The sequence below is a fragment of the Myxine glutinosa genome, chromosome 10 (genome assembly GCF_964187855.1).
Source record: "Myxine glutinosa chromosome 10, kmMyxGlut1.1, whole genome shotgun sequence".
Lineage (NCBI taxonomy): Eukaryota > Metazoa > Chordata > Myxini > Myxiniformes > Myxinidae > Myxine > Myxine glutinosa.
The window spans coordinates 99,966,904-99,985,859 of record NC_136270.1 but is presented as its reverse complement, the minus strand read 5'-3'; the positions used below and the strand labels follow the sequence as shown (position 1 = coordinate 99,985,859).

The following is an 18,956-nucleotide window of genomic DNA, read 5'->3' as shown; positions in this document are numbered from 1 at the left end:
ACAGACTCAAGCCCACAGCTAACCGAATTACGGAATTATTCTCAAACTATACATTTACGGTGGGGAGCATTATTTACAATGACGTGATTTCTTATTTACAACGCAACCCAGGACCTGTGTTTTTTTTTTCTTTTTCTTTTTAGGGAACAAGAGAAAGAAATTCCTGTTGGGAGGGAGGAGACAGCACGCATTGCATCGATGCACCAGTACCAATACCACCAAAGCACCCAAAAGCACCAAAAGCACCACAAAGCACCAAAAGCACCACTCGGTGCGCAGTCACCATGGTTCATAATAAACACAACAAAACAACTGGTGGTGGTCTTCTCTTTCTCTGCTGGGCCGATGTTCTTCCCGACGTCTTCTGGCTTCATGCGGCCTAGTTGGAAATAATAAAAAGCACAACTTGTGTCCATTTTCATTTAGGGCCTCAGGGGCCAACTAAGGGTGGTCCACCTGTTTGGCATAGGTGCCACCTTGCCGAGGTCCGCAAGCAAGATTCCCTGGCCACTATGGCCGGTCTCCAACAGAGGTGCCCTGCCCCAGAACCTGGGGTCCATCAAGTGGTACTTGGCCGCAGAACAGCGGTCCATAAAGTGGTACATCAACGCAATGCATGCTGGTTCTGGGAATCTCGGGCGCACAATGGCCACCTCACGCACGCTCCCCTCGGCACCCAATGGCGCACAGGTCATGTGGGAGACAAAAGAAAGACAATTGAGCGAGGGGTAAGGTCACAAGGGTACACGTCAATAAGGCAATGCAAGGTGAAATGCGTACGGAGGGCGAAGTGAGAAAGCTCGTCCCTACCGTACGTCACCCCCCGGTCACCTACCCTACCCTTGCCCTTGCCCTTACCCCATATGTACAAAATCTACACATTACCAATTCGTCACTACTGTCACGTCTTCCCCATATTTCCCCTATACCAAATTCGTCACCACAATCCCTCTACTTCAAAATTTGCCATCACCAATTCATCATCAATCCTCATAAGGAGGGAGAGATGGAATTACGCACAATGTCACACCCACGTCATGATGCGTCTCACAATCCAAACATTTGCATCATAAAAAATAATCAAAACATGGCATGGTGTGGAGTACCTGTCACCTCAGGTGAGTGGATGCAGATGGTGCGAGGAGATCCTTCATCCTAACTATTTTCTAAATGACTTTAACACACTTTACACTACCCCGGGGTCTTTCCCTGCCAATCCATTGGCCAACTTACACTATGGGTTCTAAAAACCAATTCCCATTGACCAAACTGTGGTGCCTCTCAATTTGGGGTCTCACTCCCCCGATTCATCTCCCGGTGCTCTCGCACAATTTCTGGGCTGCGACGTCTAGCTCTCCCAACAGGTCTACCCACCTGCACACCTCCACCACTGTAGTTGCCACCCGAGCTTACCTAGCTCCTCACCCTAACCTATCTAACTGGGGCAGGCCCCTCCTGGCTTTGGCACCCCACTCGGTGCCCTCTGGCACTGGGCTACCCGGGTCCGTCCTCCGGATCCTCGGGCCCCATCCACAACAACTACTACCGGCTCCCAGAGCCCACCTGCGGCCTCACCTGGCCGACATCCTTACAGTGGTGGAGCGCCCAAACAACTACACACACTAACAGGCTACACGCCCAGCCATTTCCACAACACTAATGCACCCATCCACATACCATTCTGCCACCCGCACCACAGATGCCAATATCCAACCACAATTTACCTGTACCCTCTACCTAACACTTACACTACCCGCCCCGGGTATCCGTGATGGGGGTCCACTCTTCCCCCATTCACACCTTCGCACCATCCACTCCACTCCACAATTTCCACCATTCTCACTCCACGACCATCCATTCCACTACTCCAGATATTCCACACTACCATTTATTCCACACAGCCACATACACCTGTTGTTGCACACCTGTGCCCTCACACCTGGTGCCACCTGCACCCTCCTTTCTTCCTGGACCATTTGGTCAACACAACACGCAATCACCACTACTCCCTCATACACTGCTCCACACACCTGTTCAGTTGCACACCTGTGCAATCACACCTGTTCCATTCTCACCTGTTCAATCTTCACACACACGGCATCATCTCAGCTAACTACTCCCTTCTGAAACTTGCGCTTCCCAGTCGTCCCTTTAAACTATTGCGCTCCCACGTCATTATCATCCACACTAATCTACCTGCGTCCCCACTACAGGTATCAGTCACTAACTAATTTTAACGTTACCTAATGTCATCTTCGCTAGATCCCTACAATTATCCAAGCCCTCCCTGGCTCGGTTGTCATAGCCACCCCATAAACTATTGCGCATTTGCCCCACGTCTGTGAGGGATGGTGGATTTGCCATCCCACCACATCGGGGGTCTCTCACTATCAATTTTGTTCGTCCAGATTCCAACCAATTCAAAAATTTTCCATTTACTGCCAATTCTACTCACTTTTCTAAATTTCGTTTTAAATCACTATCACTATCACCATCACCATCATCACAGTCCGCTATATCCTAGCCTCGGTGCGTCATGACATCATTAAACTCGGCTTCGTAAAGCCGAGCAATGAATTCGGGTGGTTTGGTTGCCTGCAGGTTGAATCCGTCCGGCTTTCGGTTCAAGGGAGGTGGTTTGGTTGGACCGAGGCTCCACGCACCATCTCGGCGCGGCACCTTGCGGTCCCGGGCCCGATGGCTCAATCTCCCCCGGTCGGAACCCCGTCCCCACAAGGGGGCACCGTTCCGCCTCCTCCCACTCGCCCTTGAACCGGACCGGTCGCCTCGCCCGACAAAGCCCGGACTCGACCGTGCGGGGCGGGGCCAAGCCCGAATCGGCAACGACGCTTCGAAGAGAAGCGACGCAGCATCGACCCGCGCCGGGCCTCGCACCCAACAAAGCACCCCTCGCACCGAGTGCTCGCATCGGCTATCCGTCGCTCTAACCACTAACCCGGTTACCATCGATGCTTTACTTGCATGCTTACAAGCATACGCTACCCCTTTCACCCTCACAAAACCTGGCGTTCCAACGCCGTCCGTACATTCCACCAACGCTCTCCCTGTTACACACCACACCTCTCGCGCACACTTTGGTCCACACCTCTCCTCCGTTACGTCCTCCGTAACACTCACCATGGGCGTGCACTCTTGCATCCACCCACTAACGCGCTCACATGGGCTCTCCCACACCCGCGCCATGACCAATCCAGGTGTGCTTTCTCGCACACGTTCCACCACCACCTTACTCTCCGTGTCACACTTCGTACACCCCGACGTGCATTCTCGCTCGCACTCGGTTTCACACTCGCGCTCCGATGTGCCCTCTCGCACCTGCGCCATCACCAACTCACTATTCGTGTCACACTCCGTACACCCCGACGTGCATTCTCGCTCGCACTCGGTTTCACACTCGCGCTCCGATGTGCCCTCTCGCACCTGCGCCATCACCAACTCACTATTCGTGTCACACTCCGTACACCCCGACGTGCATTCTCGCTCGCACTCGGTTTCACACTCGCGCTCCGATGTGCCCTCTCGCACCTGCGCCATCACCAACTCACTATTCGTGTCACACTCCGTACACCCCGATGTGCATTCTCGCTCGCACTCGGTTTCACACTCGCGCTCCGATGTGCCCTCTCGCACTTGCGCCATCACCAACTCACTATTCGTGTCACACTCCGTACACCCCGACGTGCATTCTCGCTCGCACTCGGTTTCACACTCGCGCTCCGATGTGCCCTCTCGCACCTGCGCCATCACCAACTCACTATTCGTGTCACACTCCGTACACCCCGATGTGCATTCTCGCTCGCACTCGGTTTCACACTCGCGCTCCGATGTGCCCTCTCGCACCTGCGCCATCACCAACTCACTATTCGTGTCACACTCCGTACACCCCGACGTGCATTCTCGCTCGCACTCGGTTTCACACTCGCGCTCCGATGTGCCCTCTCGCACCTGCGCCATCACCAACTCACTATTCGTGTCACACTCCGTACACCCCGACGTGCATTCTCGCTCGCACTCGGTTTCACTCCCACACTTTATAGCACACCCACTCGCCGACGCACACTTTTTTCTCCCACGCGTGCCATTTCCACTCACACGGGACCCTTCACCAACGCCCGGGTGCCATATCGATCCCAATCGCGCGACAATTCTTTTGTCGCCAAACATCCTCTTACAAAATCTCCCCGCACAATACACAACAGCACGACTCACCTGGGGGATCCTTTTCTCCACGCGAACCTGCAAACTTCCATTCGGGTTAAGCACAGCATCGTGATGTGAGCAGGGACTTTGTGCATAATCCATTTCTCCCTGCAATTCCCGGGCTACCTCCGTCATCTCTTCAATTTTAATTCCCAGCACTGCTTTTTCTTTATTAACCTCGGCAACCGCTGGCTTTAATAAAACACCCTCCTCTACCTCAGCGGTCGCCGGCTTTTCCAAACCCCGTGTCGCGATTTCTACCCCCGTCATTGTACCCGTGCTTTCCTCCGCTTCGCTCAACCAGCGCTTTTCGACCCGCGTTACCTCGTCGTGCACCCCTGGGACCCTTTCGCCCACCATGCGATCCATGGTCTCCCCACATTTTTGCATGTGGTCACCCATTCTGTTCGTTATTGCTTCCATTTGGTTTAACAATCGCTCACAGTTAGCCCTCCTTTCGTCCCTCATTTGCTCACTATGAGCATCCATTTTTGCCATCAATTGGTCCATGAAGGCTTGCATTTGGGCCACCGTTGGTAGTACCAAGGGTGCGGCCGCAGCTGCCCCAACCTCGTGCGCAAGAGCGCCATTTTGTGCGTCTGAAACCTCCGCAACCACATTGCCATTTTTCTCCTCCTCCCTTTCTTCCCCGAAGTCCTGGGTTACCCCTAACCCGTCTATTTCTCCCACCGACATCCGATCGCCTTGATTGTCCATGGCGCGATCTCAAAATTCGGGTTTTGCTTTATAAAACAAAATAAATTTCGGCAGCTTGTAATTTTGAGCGCGTTAAGCGCGCTTCGGGTCCGATTTCGGGTCCGATCTCCCTCCTCGACACCAATTGTTACTCTAATAGTACAATTGGTGTTCCAAAATTTGGGCCTAACAAATTTAGTCCCAGGTCCGAATCCAACTCCTCGACACCAAATGTTACAGACGCGGCTTTAGATGTTATATTGACCGAGCGGTGGTGTATTTAACCGCGTCCGAACAGTTACTCCCCGATTAGAACCCGATTCCACCCGACGTTGACCCGATCGCCCCACAGATATTCAATCGGGAAACCTCTAAAGCGACCGAAAGAGAATGAAAAAGAAGAAGAAGAAGAATACGGAGGAAGAACAGATTTATTATACACACACAGCAATGGATGGAAGAAGCAGTAACACAGCGAATCGTTAACTTACACTATTCATTTTTTACTTAACCCCAAGACAATGAGCAGGACAGGACGTTCACACTTACACAGGGGATATTGCAGGCAGGTAGGGCTTGAGGTGGATTGCTTGAGAGGGAGGCAAAGTCGGGAGGCCGCAGCCCGCAATTCCTCGCGGTTTTGGCGGGAAACCCTCCGTCGTGTATCCGCTGCGGTAGACGTCACGCGCTGGTTCGGCACACCTGCTCCTCTTCTTGGGGTGGAGCCGTCTCCCTCCTTTCAGCGCGTCTCTCCAAAGCTGGTTTCCTTGCCGAGTACCTCTCCTCTTTGGCTTGGAGCGTTTCGCATCTCACCGCTCCTCTTGGTGCAGCCTCTTTGCTCATCTCCCAGGGTCATCTCCCAAGGCCTCTCATAAAGCAGTCCCTTACAGTCGCTTTTATCACCTCGGGCGGAATTAAGCCGCCGGCTCCGAGGGCACGCCTACCGGGTCGCTCACCGCGGTGCTGATTGGCTGTTAGGGCCGGTTCACTCCTTCCCTCTTATGACGAGGTGGAGACACGCCTTTCTTCTCCGACTCAAAGCACATGGGCAATGGCGGTTGAAGAAAACCGCCCAAAATGCGGAAGGCAATTGGAAAGGAGGTTTTGGGGAAATTGGAAGGGCCTACGCTTATTTTGTTTGATACAATGCAAAGTCAATCTAGTGGGAAACACATATTTAGCCTACATGGAATAAGGAAATACACTATTTAAAAGATATATCGTGACCTGCGTGTAAGTTTCATGGAATTAACTAGGAGGCCGACTGCGACCATTATTTACATTAACAGGGTGTTACCGTACTTTTGTAACGTTCACATTGTAACGTTTCCACATTCGTTACAGTATTATTCCAGTCAATTTTGAAGGACTCTGCTGTGTCCAGACAAGCTAACATATATTCTTGTATTTCAGATTGACAAGGGCTGGCAAGGTAGCCCAGAGGTATACAAACTCGCCAATGAGCTGTCAAGCCTGGTTTTGTATTTTGGGCCAGTTATCCACTGTAATCATGGTGTTTTGCAGGCACGTTAATCGTACTATTAATTTGCAATTGGTCACTGGCTTTGACGCCAATCCAAATGTTTATTACAGACCTTAGGCATCAAAAAGCTACATATATCAAACAAACTGGAAAATCTTCTTTAGAGCTGGAAAATCATCGATTTGTTGATGACTCCACTCTATGTCATGACATCCCTCATCCTTGAGACAGGCAGGCTGCAGCCTCTTCCTTCTCTTCAGACCTTGAAAAAAATCACAAGCACTTCAAACACTTGGAATATGTCTTTCAATACTGACAAATCTCACACTCACTCCATCTCTCCGAATGAACCATCTAGAAAACCCTCCCATCTACTAAACAATCCTCTTGAGGAAGTTCAGTCATTCAAACTCCTGGATTGCACTATCAGCCATGATCTTTCTTGGGCAAACCACATTTCAAAGTTGGCCTCCAAAGCCAGCCGCTGACTGGGCATCCTCCTCCATACAAAGTCCTTCCTTGGCACACCTGAACTCTTAGCCACCTACAAGGCATTCATCCACAGCTTGAGGGAGTACTGCTCTCCCCTCTGGTCTGGCTCCCCTGCCTCCCATCATGCTCAGCTTGACACTGTGGAAACCAAGATCATTGGAATCTCCCGCGATGAAGCGAAGTCTGTGTGCCTATCACTTCACCATCTGAGATAGGTCGGTGGTCTCTCTGTCTTCTACCACCTCCTTTCTGGTCTAGCACCCTCTGTCCAGCCAGATTGTGAATAATTTGGGTTAAAAAGAAACAAAACCTTCCCCTGCCTACTTTACCAGAAAGTGGGAATAATTGGCACCGTTAAAGAATAAGATTTTTCCCAGTAGTCACCACGAAGTAACGCTATTTCTTGGTACAAACGTACAGACCAAAATTCCTGGTACAAGTGTTTTAATTTTATTCGCTCCCATTGGATTTCGTCTGAAGCGAGGGCTTGTGGATTGGGTCTCATCCGTCTGTCAGTGCGTGCGTGCGTCCGCAACCATATCTCGGTCATGCATTTACTGATCTTGTTCAAACTTAGCACACATATAATGAATGTTGACTTGCATATGCACATCATTTTTTTTTCCAAGATGATATCAAATATGGCTGACTGGCAGCCATTTCGTTAGTTAAACGAGTCTCCAACCATTTCTCGGACATCCATGGTCCGATTTTGTTCAAACTTGGCACAGCACACACAGTATGTGATGGCATACACCTGCACCTCACTTTATTTTGCGTTCTGATCAAAGATGGCTGACTTTTAGGCTGGCGGCTATTTTAGTTGTAAAAAAACCCGATGTTGAACACATCCTCAACCATTTCTCGGACACGCATTTACCGATCTTGTTCAACCTTGGCAAACAGATAATAAATGGTGGCTTTCATATGCATGTCATTTTGTTTCAAGATCAGATCCAAGATGACCGATTGGTGGCCATTTTGTTACTTAAACATGCCCCCAACCTTTTCTCGGACATGCATGGACCAATTTTGTTCAAACGTGGCACAAAGACAATACATGAGAGGATGCATATGCAGAAGATTTTGTTTTCGAATTCAGTCAAAGATGGCCGACTGGCTGCCTTTAACTCAATACAGCAAAATTACTAAAACCACGGGGGCTATGACATTTTTGTCTTTTTCTCCTCATTTTATTTTAAATCTGTTAGTTTCTATCAATTCTCTATTTTATTTTAAAGCTATTCATTTTGTTTGATCATCTGAAGTTACTTTTATTGAAAACACCAGATTGCATTGACATTTAAACAGAGGCACCCTTTAAGAGTGTGTGACTCGACGAGCATTAAGTGGTTCTTCACAACAGATACTATGATGTTCAGTGTGGATTTTGTTTGAATAAGATTATGCTGCGAAAATCATGAGCTCAAATGTAGTGTGCACCACATGGATTTTGTTGTTCATTTTGTGTATTACCTCTGTCCGACTAATGTGGCATTGGGTGGATTGTCCATAACACAATTTGCATGTCTTGCTCGGACCCCAGTTTTGAAATGTCGGTCGCTATCACACGCAACCTGTCTGCACCGCCAGTGGCACAGGACACACGACGCATCTTGTCTCAGCACCTAGCATCCTACAACTCCTGGGCTCTCACAGGTTGGTTCTTGACGAATTGCAAAACAATAAATTGGAAATATTATTTTTGATAGCATTGGTACAGTAGAAACCTGTTTTATGCTTTCACCAGTTCAGACAGTCACCTGTTTTATATGATTAATATCGGATGCAGGAATTATTTTTTATTGGTTGTTCTAGGTTTTCTGCAGATGTTTTGCTGCAAAAGTTGGGTGTTTGTTATAATGTTATAGTCTACATTTTAAAGTTGAAAGATCATTAGGGTTTCTATGTTGGAGATGTGAAGGACTGTTACTTTGTGGGGAAGGGGCTGTAGTCATTTTAAGGCCCCAGACACCGTTTGTGTTTGCGCACATTCTTATATCGTTCTGAACTATATTAGGTCCATGTGCTTAGGATATGGCGTCTACGAACTGCTGCAAGGGGACGGTGTTGTCCAATTTGATGATTAGAGGTAAGGTTATGTTTGTGGGAATGTGAGGAGGTGTCCATAGTTTACAAAACATGGATGACGATTCGTGACATTTAAGGTGTATTATGTAAGAACTGCTGCGTCAGCTGTGGGATGAGAAATAGGACATTTTTTTGTATTTATTTTTCTTTTTATTTCCTTTTGCTTAAAGTTTCCCCCGTATTTATTCCCTTGACTCCTCGTGGAATTTTCACTGATACTGGTGTGCATAACCACAGCTGTGGAAAGGATTCAACCCTTTTCTTTCTGGCTGAAGGAAAGAGAGAGGGAAGAGAGGAAGAAGAAGGCAGCCATTCTTTTTCACTGTGGAAACTACCCATGCTTCATGGTGTGAACGGCCTCAGCATGCTGTTGTATGAAGGACTCGAGCTCTATGAACTCTATGAAGAAAATGCTATGTTGTATGAAAGACCCGACCAAACCATAAAGCCAAATCAAGGCAAAGGGTGAGAGGAAGAAGAAGCGAGCTGTGGTATTCTGAAGATGGAGTGAGGGCAGTGACCGGAGCTGTGTTGCTCAGTGAGTGGCGGCTTGCTTCATATGAAGGGAAGAGCTTAGGAGAGCACTCAAGACAAGCTGTCCGGATGATGCAGAACGAGATGATTGGGCCCTTTCGCGTTTTTCCTACCAAGTGCTGCTCACACAAGCATGGATGAAACCGCCGGCTTCCCCCTTCAAACAGGCCGGAACCCTATTCCTTTCCTTATCTCCCATTTTATTTGAATTCCCTGCAAATGTTGCTTTCTTGCTCTGCTTCCCTTTCCTTACCTTGGGTTAGGTCCATGTATGTTTGAGATGCTCTGTTGGCCTTTCTTATCGCCTGTGTGGCCTGTGTTGTACCTAATTAAGTCCTTCATTACTTACCTATATGACATGCTTATTGTATCGTTTCACCTTCAATGTATCCTGTCCTTTGATGTAGTAAGTAAGTTGATTTCATTTCATTGTGTTTGACTTTGTGACTTTGTCCCATGGGGCTGTGTTGTAAAAACTACATTTAGAATAGCACACGTGTTTTAGAGACAATAGTGTTCAAGTTGCAAGCCCACTGAGTTGCAAGCATGGCAGTCTAGAACTGTACTCCTTGCGCTCAACCTCAAGTTCAAGCCTCCAAAAGCTGTTCGACTAGATTGCAGGCCTCAGCCCGGTGGGTTGGGAGTAGGACCTAAGGTCGCTGATGTCACCACCTGTGTAAACCTTGTAGTTGGGAGTGATGTTCGGGACTCTGGTTTGAACCCCGTCACCCGTAACAACGTCATCGCTTTTGTTCCAGTATGGCAAATTGGGCAATACCGGGCAATGTAGAGCGCAGTAACACATTTCCATGCTACCTCCGGGGAGAGGGAGATGGCCCCACCCAGCTGTATTTCAGCATGTGGGAGCAGGTGCCTGGTCCATGATTGGTTGAAATTCCAGGTCGGTGATTGGTCTGCTGTGTACGCCCTGGATAGAGAGACCCCTGTAGCCAGAGAATAGCTAGACTCGTATGGGTAGAGACTGGCGGCATTGTGGGGGTTGCATGATATCTCAAAAGGTTGTAGACAGATTCAGACGAAACTAGGTGGATGAGATGAATAGGTGACAAGAACAATCTGATTAGATTTTGGACGTCCGGATCTAGATCCGGCCTCTCGGTGGGATACAAAATGTAAACTGTTCAGCCTGGAAGGAGGTGTGTACTTTACCATGTGCTGTTCTATTGATTATTGTGATTACGTCCTGTATATTCCTTTCCCATGCCATTATTATCAGTTTACATAGGTTATGTTTTCAGCTTGTGATTTGGCCAGTTTGTGATTTTATCCAGGTCTGCAGAGAGTGAAGAGGCTTCTGCCTGCCAATCTGAGGGATGAGAGATGGTACGGCAGAAGGTGGCGTCGTCAGCAAAAAGATAAAGGGGATTTTGCAGAGTCTGAGAGATCATTGATGAAGATTAGAAAAAGCACAGGGCCCAGAACACTGCCTTGAATAACTCCAGCCTGAATAGGAAGAGGGGATTGGAGAATTCCATTGAGAGCCACACGTTGACTACGAGAGGAGAGGAAGTCTGCGAGCCATGCGTGGAGATTTCCATGGATACGATAAGAGGAGAGTTTGGTGGGCACGGTGGGGTGCCAGACTGTATTTGAAGGCACGAGATATGTCAAGAGCGACAGCTCTGATTTCCTGTCTAGCATTGAGGCCTCCATCCATTGTTGAGAATGTGGAAGTGGCATGTCCAGGGTAGAATGACTTGGTCTGAATCTAAATTGATGATCTAAGGTCAAGCCATTGAAGAAGAGGAAGGATTTGATGTCAGAAGCAATGATGGATTCCATGACTTTGCTGATAATTGGGAGAAGGCTGATTGGTCTGTAGTACTTTGCTAGGATCTGTTTTTGCACCTTTTTTGTGCAAAGCAGTGATATTGGCTGATTTCCAAGCAGATGGCAGATGACCTTCAGCAAAAGAGAGGGTGAAGAGAACAGAGAGAGGGTGAGATAGAGTGGCAGAGCAGGATTTTAGGACCCATGGGCTGATGCCGTCTGGTCCAGTTGCAGAATCAGAGTCGAGGTTTGACAAAAACTTCTCCACCTTGTCAGGAGAGAAGGACACAGAGTCCAGGAGCAGTTGTGTTCGAATGAGTAAGGTGGGAACAGAGAGAGATGGGTTTGGGACACAATATTTTGAAGCAAACAGGGTTGAGGCATTCGGCTTTTTCATGGGCATTCGATTTTGATTTGGAGAAGATTTGAATCCAGATCCGGATGGGAGAATATTTTATTTTTTGTGACAAGCCGATTCGATTTTGGTTAACGTCTTGATGCAGATCCGACCTAAATTGAAACATTTAACTGTTCAGCCTGACTGTGTTATGTGCTCCACCGAGTGCTGTTCTAGTTTTAAATGCAATCATATTAACCAGAGGTTTCACTTTGTGATTTATCAGATGTACAATGAGATTAGAGTGAAACTGTGCAGTACATTTCAGTACGTCATGTGATAAGATGCATTTTCTTCGTTAAGCCATTTTATATTTTGGTACTAAAATATTGCTTGTGTAGAGTTATTTATTTATTATTTTTTAAATATGGCTTTGAAAACTAAAAATGACAATTTCAATATTGGGAATGTTAATACCTCATCCATTTCTCTTCCACCCATTTGATTGCTCTTCAATACCTCTTTGCTGCAGGACTAGAGTATGTAACTCTACAGCTGAAGTCTTTGCTGCTGTGTCTAGCAACGTTGGATCTCCAAATATCCGTGGAGCGTGCCATTTTTTTGTCTCGCCTTGAGGAAGAGTTCCAGGTGAATAGTGGAGAACTTGTTTCTAATGTTATCTTCATTTCTTACTTCTGCAATACTGTATATTGTATACTGTATACATGTTAGGGATTGTCTTTGGTTCACCGGAAACTATCCAAGGGGAGTTGTGGGTCGTTAAATGGCCAGCTTGGAGTTGTCCTTACCACAAACTCAAAGATGAGTGTTCTGGACAGGAGGGGGCAGTGTTATAAATCTGGCCTAGGGGCTAAATGGGACATAGATTAGAATAGTTCTTTCACATTGCATGTTAGCATAAGTGTAATGTAATGCCTGCAATGAATAAAAAGTGGAAGGCACGTGTTTGGAAAGATCTAGTTGTGCCACCTGAGTGTATCTACCCACTATCTACCTTACCCCATTATTATCTGCCCTTGTATGTTATTTTCTCTCAAGTTTGCAGCCAAACGGCATGGACCCCAAGCATGATTGTGCGGTCCACGAGATCGGCCACAGACATGGCCATATATGGAAATCTGGCACGTCAAGGCCACTTGAACCGTAGTGTGAAAATTCCCTGGTTTGCCCACCAAGCAGCGTAGGCCATCGATATTCGCCTGACAGGATGTGTCGGCTAATTGGCCCGTGCTGCGGGTGGTCCGGCACATACTGCGGGACGTAATAAAAGTCCGCACACTGCAATGGCTCTCTCTCTCTCTCTCTTCCTATTTGTGGTTCCTGCCTGTTTGCCTGCTAGCTGGCTCTTGTCGTCTTGGCGGTGCTGACTGCCCTGGCTTCCGGGTTGATTTGTGTGCTTCGTTGCATGCACTTCTTCCTTGCGTTTCCTGCCTGATGCAACGTGGTTCCTGCCTGGGCTGGCATGGTTTGGTGGTGCACAGTAATTTGCTTTGTGGCAAAAGTGTTGGTGCCCAGCTGGGGCAACACACATGGCACTGCGAGGAGGGACCCTGGATGGACCAGGATTCATACCACATGTGTGAGCATCATGTGCGGAGCAAGTTTCCTTCTCTCTCTGTCTCATCAGCTCTTTCTCTGTCCTGTGTGCCTCCGAGTGAATGCGCCAAGCTATTTGTTTGAGTCCATTGAGCTTTCGAGGGGGTGCTGGGTTATTTGTTATAAAGTCATTTGTTACAGTTGAGATCGCCACTTCACAGCCGCATTTTCGTCTTCTCCTCCACTATCCTCATTTTGTTGGAATAAATCCCTGATTGGTGAACTCTTGAACTCTTATGTGGTCATCAGGAGAGGGCTCTATAAGCACATAAGGAATTGGTTAATTAATCCATTAGACGGGCAGTTTAGAGTTTGCGCTGCAGCGCTTGTAAAGTGAATCACTTGGTGGGCTTGCTCAGCCAATCTTGTTAGGCAGACTTGCTGCGGTCATATGTATTTAAACGCCAGCTCGCGCCAAATTAAACCAGTGGATGAGAGGACCTTTTCCACCCTTAATCACCGGCAGCATATTAGGATGGCAAATTGCCATCCTAATACTTCGGCTTTGAAGACCTGCGACCATAACGCTATACGAGTATATATAATTATTTTTTTTATAGTTCACGCTATTACAATGGCAATTTTACTTATGGGTTTTGGAAATATTTTTTGAAGTTGTGATTGCCTGGGAGCTGTTCTTCTAATGGAGGATGTTCAAGCAGCTGAACAATATGCATGTGCTTCCTTAAAGATGTGAATGAGACTTCAATTTTTAAACAAACAACTGCTGCTTCTAAACAAACTATTTATATTTTAAACAAACTACTGCTAGTAAGATACTGGCATGATATGCACATGGTTTGCAAACATTTTTGCATTTGGGTGACCCAAATCGAAGCAGGCAGCATAACATACAGGTATTGATCCTCACCTCTGAACTTCCTAGCCTGGGTTCAAATCTCGACCCATCTATAACTATCATCTTGGTGTTAAGCAAGAGTGGGCACTAGTGGGGACAAATCCAGGATTGTAAGTGGAGATTAAAGAACTGCTTTGGCAGAACTGACATTGTATGGAGCATCGTGCATGCAGCTCCAGATGATCCAACCACCTATATTTACAATGGATGGAATCACAACGTTGATTAAGGTCTGCCAAGCACCCTGGGAAAGAAGGAAGGAGAAGCTGACGTTTCGGGCATTAACCCTTCTTCGGTGTAAATAGGCTCCGATGAAGGGTTAATGCCTGAACTGGCAGCATACTGTTGATGTCATCCATTGTTCTTCCTGTCTGCCAATGCAGATCGCCATGAGCCTTCACCAGCAAGACTAGCTAGCTCTTCATTCTACCTCTATTTATATTCTGGCTTCTACAGTTGACAGATGATGGTTTGTGTTTGTAGAATTATTGTCTTATGTCCGGAAGCAGATTGCTCAATGGGGCCGTGTTGAGGCAGCGCATGAGGTTGAGGAGTTGGAACTGAGAGCACGAGTAGCTGCTGGCACTCTGCTTGCACGCCTTGCCTCAGAGAGCACCAAAAAGCAGCACTGTTCTTCCAGGGAGGAGCAACTTCATTCATCACCCACCTCTTTTGCCTCTTAGTTTGGATATGATCTTTGCATGTTTGTGTTGAAATAATAATTGTAAATTGGTATTGCTGACTGTGCTGCAGGCTTTCTGTACAATGTTCCGCCAATAATATAAATGGAGACAAGACAACTTGGAGGTGAATTTGGATGTTCATTAAATAGTTTTATCCCTGCTCCATTTTGTAATAAAAACTCAAAACCTTCCTTGTGGGTTAACAATAAATGCAAAGTGTATGATGTTCTTTGACAGGCAGTCTGAAGTTGCGTCAGTCTCTGCTGATGTGGAATTGATTAGGTGCTGGTCTGACATATGGAACATGTCTTTCAATCCTGGAAAATTACAATTTCACTCTGTGGCTCTTGAAGGAACCTCCAATTAACCCATTTATTTTCGTAGTCAGCCACTGGAAGAGTGGCCCTTGAGTGGTCCAGTCAGAGCCCCGACATAAATCCAATCGAAAATCTGTGGCATGACTTGAAGATTGCTGTCCATCAACGCCACCCACGCAACCTGATTGAGCTTGAACAGTTAGTTTTGTACAGAAGAATGGGTAAATATTGCCCAATCAAGGTGTGCAAAGTTGGTAGAGACCTATCCGAACAGACTCGCAGCTGTAATTGCTGTGAAAGGTGCTTCCACCCAGTATTAACTCAGGGGTGTGGACACTTATCCAACCAAGATATTATAGTGTTGTATTTTTAATTAACTTTCTGAAATTTGTCGAATGTGTTTTTCACGTGAAAGTTGTGGCTGACGGTGTAAATAAAGGTGGAAAAAGTCTGATTTGATGCAATTTAATTCCAGACGATAAGGCAACAAATGGTGAAAAATTTGAAAGGGGGTGTAGACAATCTATAGGCACTGTACGTGTGTGTTTATATACAGTCACGTGAAAAAGTAAGTACACCCCATATAAAGTTTTGACTTTTTCAACATATTTCAACATACAGCTATTTGATCTTCATTTCAACAATATTGATAGATAAAGGTGATATAATATAACAAATATCATGAAACATTTACATTTTGTAGTCCATTGTATAATTTAAATAAACATAAATGCAAAGTTCGCATGTGGAAAAAGTAAGTACACCCCGACATTTATCACTACTTCAAATACCTAAAATTAGAATCAGGTGCACCAGCTCAGGTGCAAATGATTAGAACATCGTTAAAGAGGATCTTGGAGGAACCTGTCTTATTTAAACCTCAGACATTTAGTTTGGTTTGCTCTTTGTTGTTGAAGTGTGTGGCGTCACCATGCCCAGATCAAAAGAGCTCTCTGAGGCCTTCAGAAACAACGTTATAGATGCCTACGAGTCTGGGAAGGGATTTAAAAAGATCTCCAAACAATTTGAAATCAATCATTCGACTGTCTGGAAGATCATCTACAAGTGGAGAAGATTCCAATCAACTGCCAACTTGTTCAGGCCAGGCCACCCCAGTAAGTTCAGCCCAAGAGCAGACCGCAAGATGCTGAAAGAAGTCTCTAAGAAACCCAGAATGTCATCACGGGACCTACAGGTAGCTCTTGCCACTGTTGATGTCAAAGTGCACGAGTCTACCATTAGAAAGAGGCTGCACAAATTTGATCTACATGGGAGGTGTGCCAGGAGGAAACCTTTGCTGTCCACAAAGAACATCAGGGCAAGACTAAAGTTTGCCATTGAACACCTAGGCAAAGACCAGCACTTCTGGAACAATGCGCTCTGGACAGATGAGTCAAAGGTAGAGCTATTTGGCCACAGTACCAGAAGACATGTTTGGCGAAAACCAAAGACAGCATTTGACCACAGGAACCTGATACCAACTGTAAAGCATGGTGGTGGAAATATTATGGTTTGCGACAGCTTTGCTGCATCAGGGCCTGGGCAGCTCACCATCATAGAATCCACGATGAATTCTTCATTGTACCAGAGGTGGCTTGAGGATAATGTGAGGCCATCTGTCGGAAAGTTGAAGCTCAACCGAAGGTGGACCTTGCAACATGACAATGACCTTGAACATACCAGTAAATCCACCAAGGAATGGCTGAAAAGAAAGAAATGGAGGGTTCTGGAATGGCCAAGTCAAAGCCCAGATCTAAATCCCATCGAGATGTTGTGGGGGGATTTGAAACGAGCTGTGCATGCAAGAAACCCCTCAAACATCACACAGCTGAAAGAATTCTGCATGGAGGAGTGGGAAAAAATTACTCCCAGTCGATGTCAGAGACTGGTAGACAGTTATAAGAAACGCCGACTTGAGGTTGTTTCTGCCAAAGGGGGCAATACCACCTATTAGAGCCAAGGGTGTACTTACTTTTTCCACATGCAAAATTTGCATTTATGTTTATTTAAATTATACAATGGACTACAAAATGTAAATGTTTCATGATATTTGTTATATTATATCACCTTTATCTATCAATACAGTATTGTTGAAATGAAGATCAAATAGAAGTATGTTGAAATATGTTGAAATAGTCAAAACTTTACATGGTGTGTACTTACTTTTTCACGTGACTATGTATATTTGTATATATATATATATATATATATATTTTTTTTTTTTAGGGTGGTCCACACAACAACACAACAACATGCATTTTAAGGCCATTTTCCCTGCTGGAGCGGGGGTTAGCCTCAGGTGGTTCACAGATATATGTAATATTTAATAGTATTAAAAATCCATGCTCCACAAGGCTGCCCTTGTTCCTATGTTTATAAAGATCATGTGAACCAAATATGAGGTCAATTGGAACTTATGTAGAGGTTGCTCAAAAAATAACATTTTTAATTTGTCCTGTTTTTTTCAGATGGCAGAAACTCGCAGCTCTTCCACAGTTTGGTTGCTGGGCAAGTCTGAAAAGGAAATAATATGTGGGGGACTACAAACCAAAGGACACACATTGCAGAAAATGGTGTAGCATCACATACAAGAACACCATACAGTTTGTGAAAGTGCCAAACTTAGTGTACAAGCTGTGTGTGCATACTGGGAGAAAGCACGAATTCCAGTGCAGAGAGTAGATTCCTGTGAGCGCCAACTTTTGAAGTTGTATGATGCCTACAAACTGGTAAAGAAAAATAGAACCAAGACATTCGAAAACTATAGAGTGAAGGAGCAGATGTTCAAAGATGATCTTCAATCCCTCTTTGATATCTCACCAAATGATGCGCTTGAGAAAATGATGAATGAAGAAGACAATTCCTCATCATGCAGCGTCGGGATCCCTCAAGTTCACGTATGGGATCTGTGGACAACACTCTGGCAGTGAAGGAGAACAGAAAGCGTATCAGGCTTGAGAATGAAGATAAAAGAAAGAAGAAACATGCTGCTGAGACTCTAACAGCAATGCAATCTGTTCCATCAACATCGGTTGTGGTTGATTATGATGATGAGTCTGAGATTGAAAGCTCCGATTCAGGGGACAATGAATTCAAACTCCAAAGTCCATCTTCTGCCAAACAGGCAAAAAGGCTCCAAGGTGATCACTCCAGCAATAGTGGCAACTCTGGGCTGTGGTTGATTATGATGATGAGTCTGAGATTGAAAGCTCCGATTCAGGGGACAATGAATTCAAACTCCAAAGTCCATCTTCTGCCAAACAGGCGAAAAAGGCTCCAAGGTGATCACTCCAGCAATAGTGGCAACTCTGGGCAGAGTAAATCTCTCAGATCGGCGTGCTATGTTTGTGGCCAGTGCTTTTGCACAATCTCTTGGTCATACCATTGAAGACAAGTGCAAGCCAACAATAATAAATAATTTGAGTAATTGAAAATAGATAATTATCTATGAATTGATGTATGATGCTAAAAATTCTTTATCTTATTATTCATTCAAATTTGTCAACATTTTGGGCAACCTCTAAATGTTGTCCAATCAAGCTCAAACTTTCACCACAAACTACTTTCTTCAATATGAATAGGGGCAGGCTTGTGGAGAAATGAAAATCCAATCTTCAAATTTTTGGACCACCCTAATATAATATATATATATATATATATATATATATATATATATATATATATTATAATAGCCGTAGATGATTCTGTCTGTCTGTCTGTTGGGCGTCTGTCCGGGGTGTGGCTTACTCGGTTTGCAGAGTAGCTCCACCCATAGCTCCACCCATTCTGGGAGTGGCTTCGCTTCATATAAACAAATATCCACCATTTTATTAAC

At 45.9% G+C, this 18,956-nt stretch overlaps 1 protein-coding gene across 7 annotated transcripts in view; it reads left to right on the top strand.

Moving 5' to 3' along the window:
• ATPAF2 (ATP synthase mitochondrial F1 complex assembly factor 2) overlaps nucleotides 1-15,572 on the top strand; it is a 37,680-nt gene extending 22,108 nt beyond the window's left edge. For 4 of the 7 annotated variants that reach the window (XM_078785931.1, XM_078785929.1, XM_078785930.1 and 1 more), the window contains 3 exons: nucleotides 8,439-8,551; nucleotides 12,178-12,293; nucleotides 14,631-15,572. In XM_078785931.1, the coding sequence (XP_078642057.1) occupies nucleotides 8,439-8,551; nucleotides 12,178-12,293; nucleotides 14,631-14,804 (403 nt within the window). In that variant the 3' untranslated portion in view covers nucleotides 14,805-15,572. Of the gene's footprint in view, nucleotides 1-8,438; nucleotides 8,552-12,177; nucleotides 12,294-14,627 lie in introns of all 7 variants that reach the window. The other 3 variants (XM_078785932.1, XM_068126409.2, XM_068126407.2) reach the window with 2 other exon arrangements.
• The last annotated feature ends 3,384 nt before the right edge of the window (nucleotides 15,573-18,956 follow it).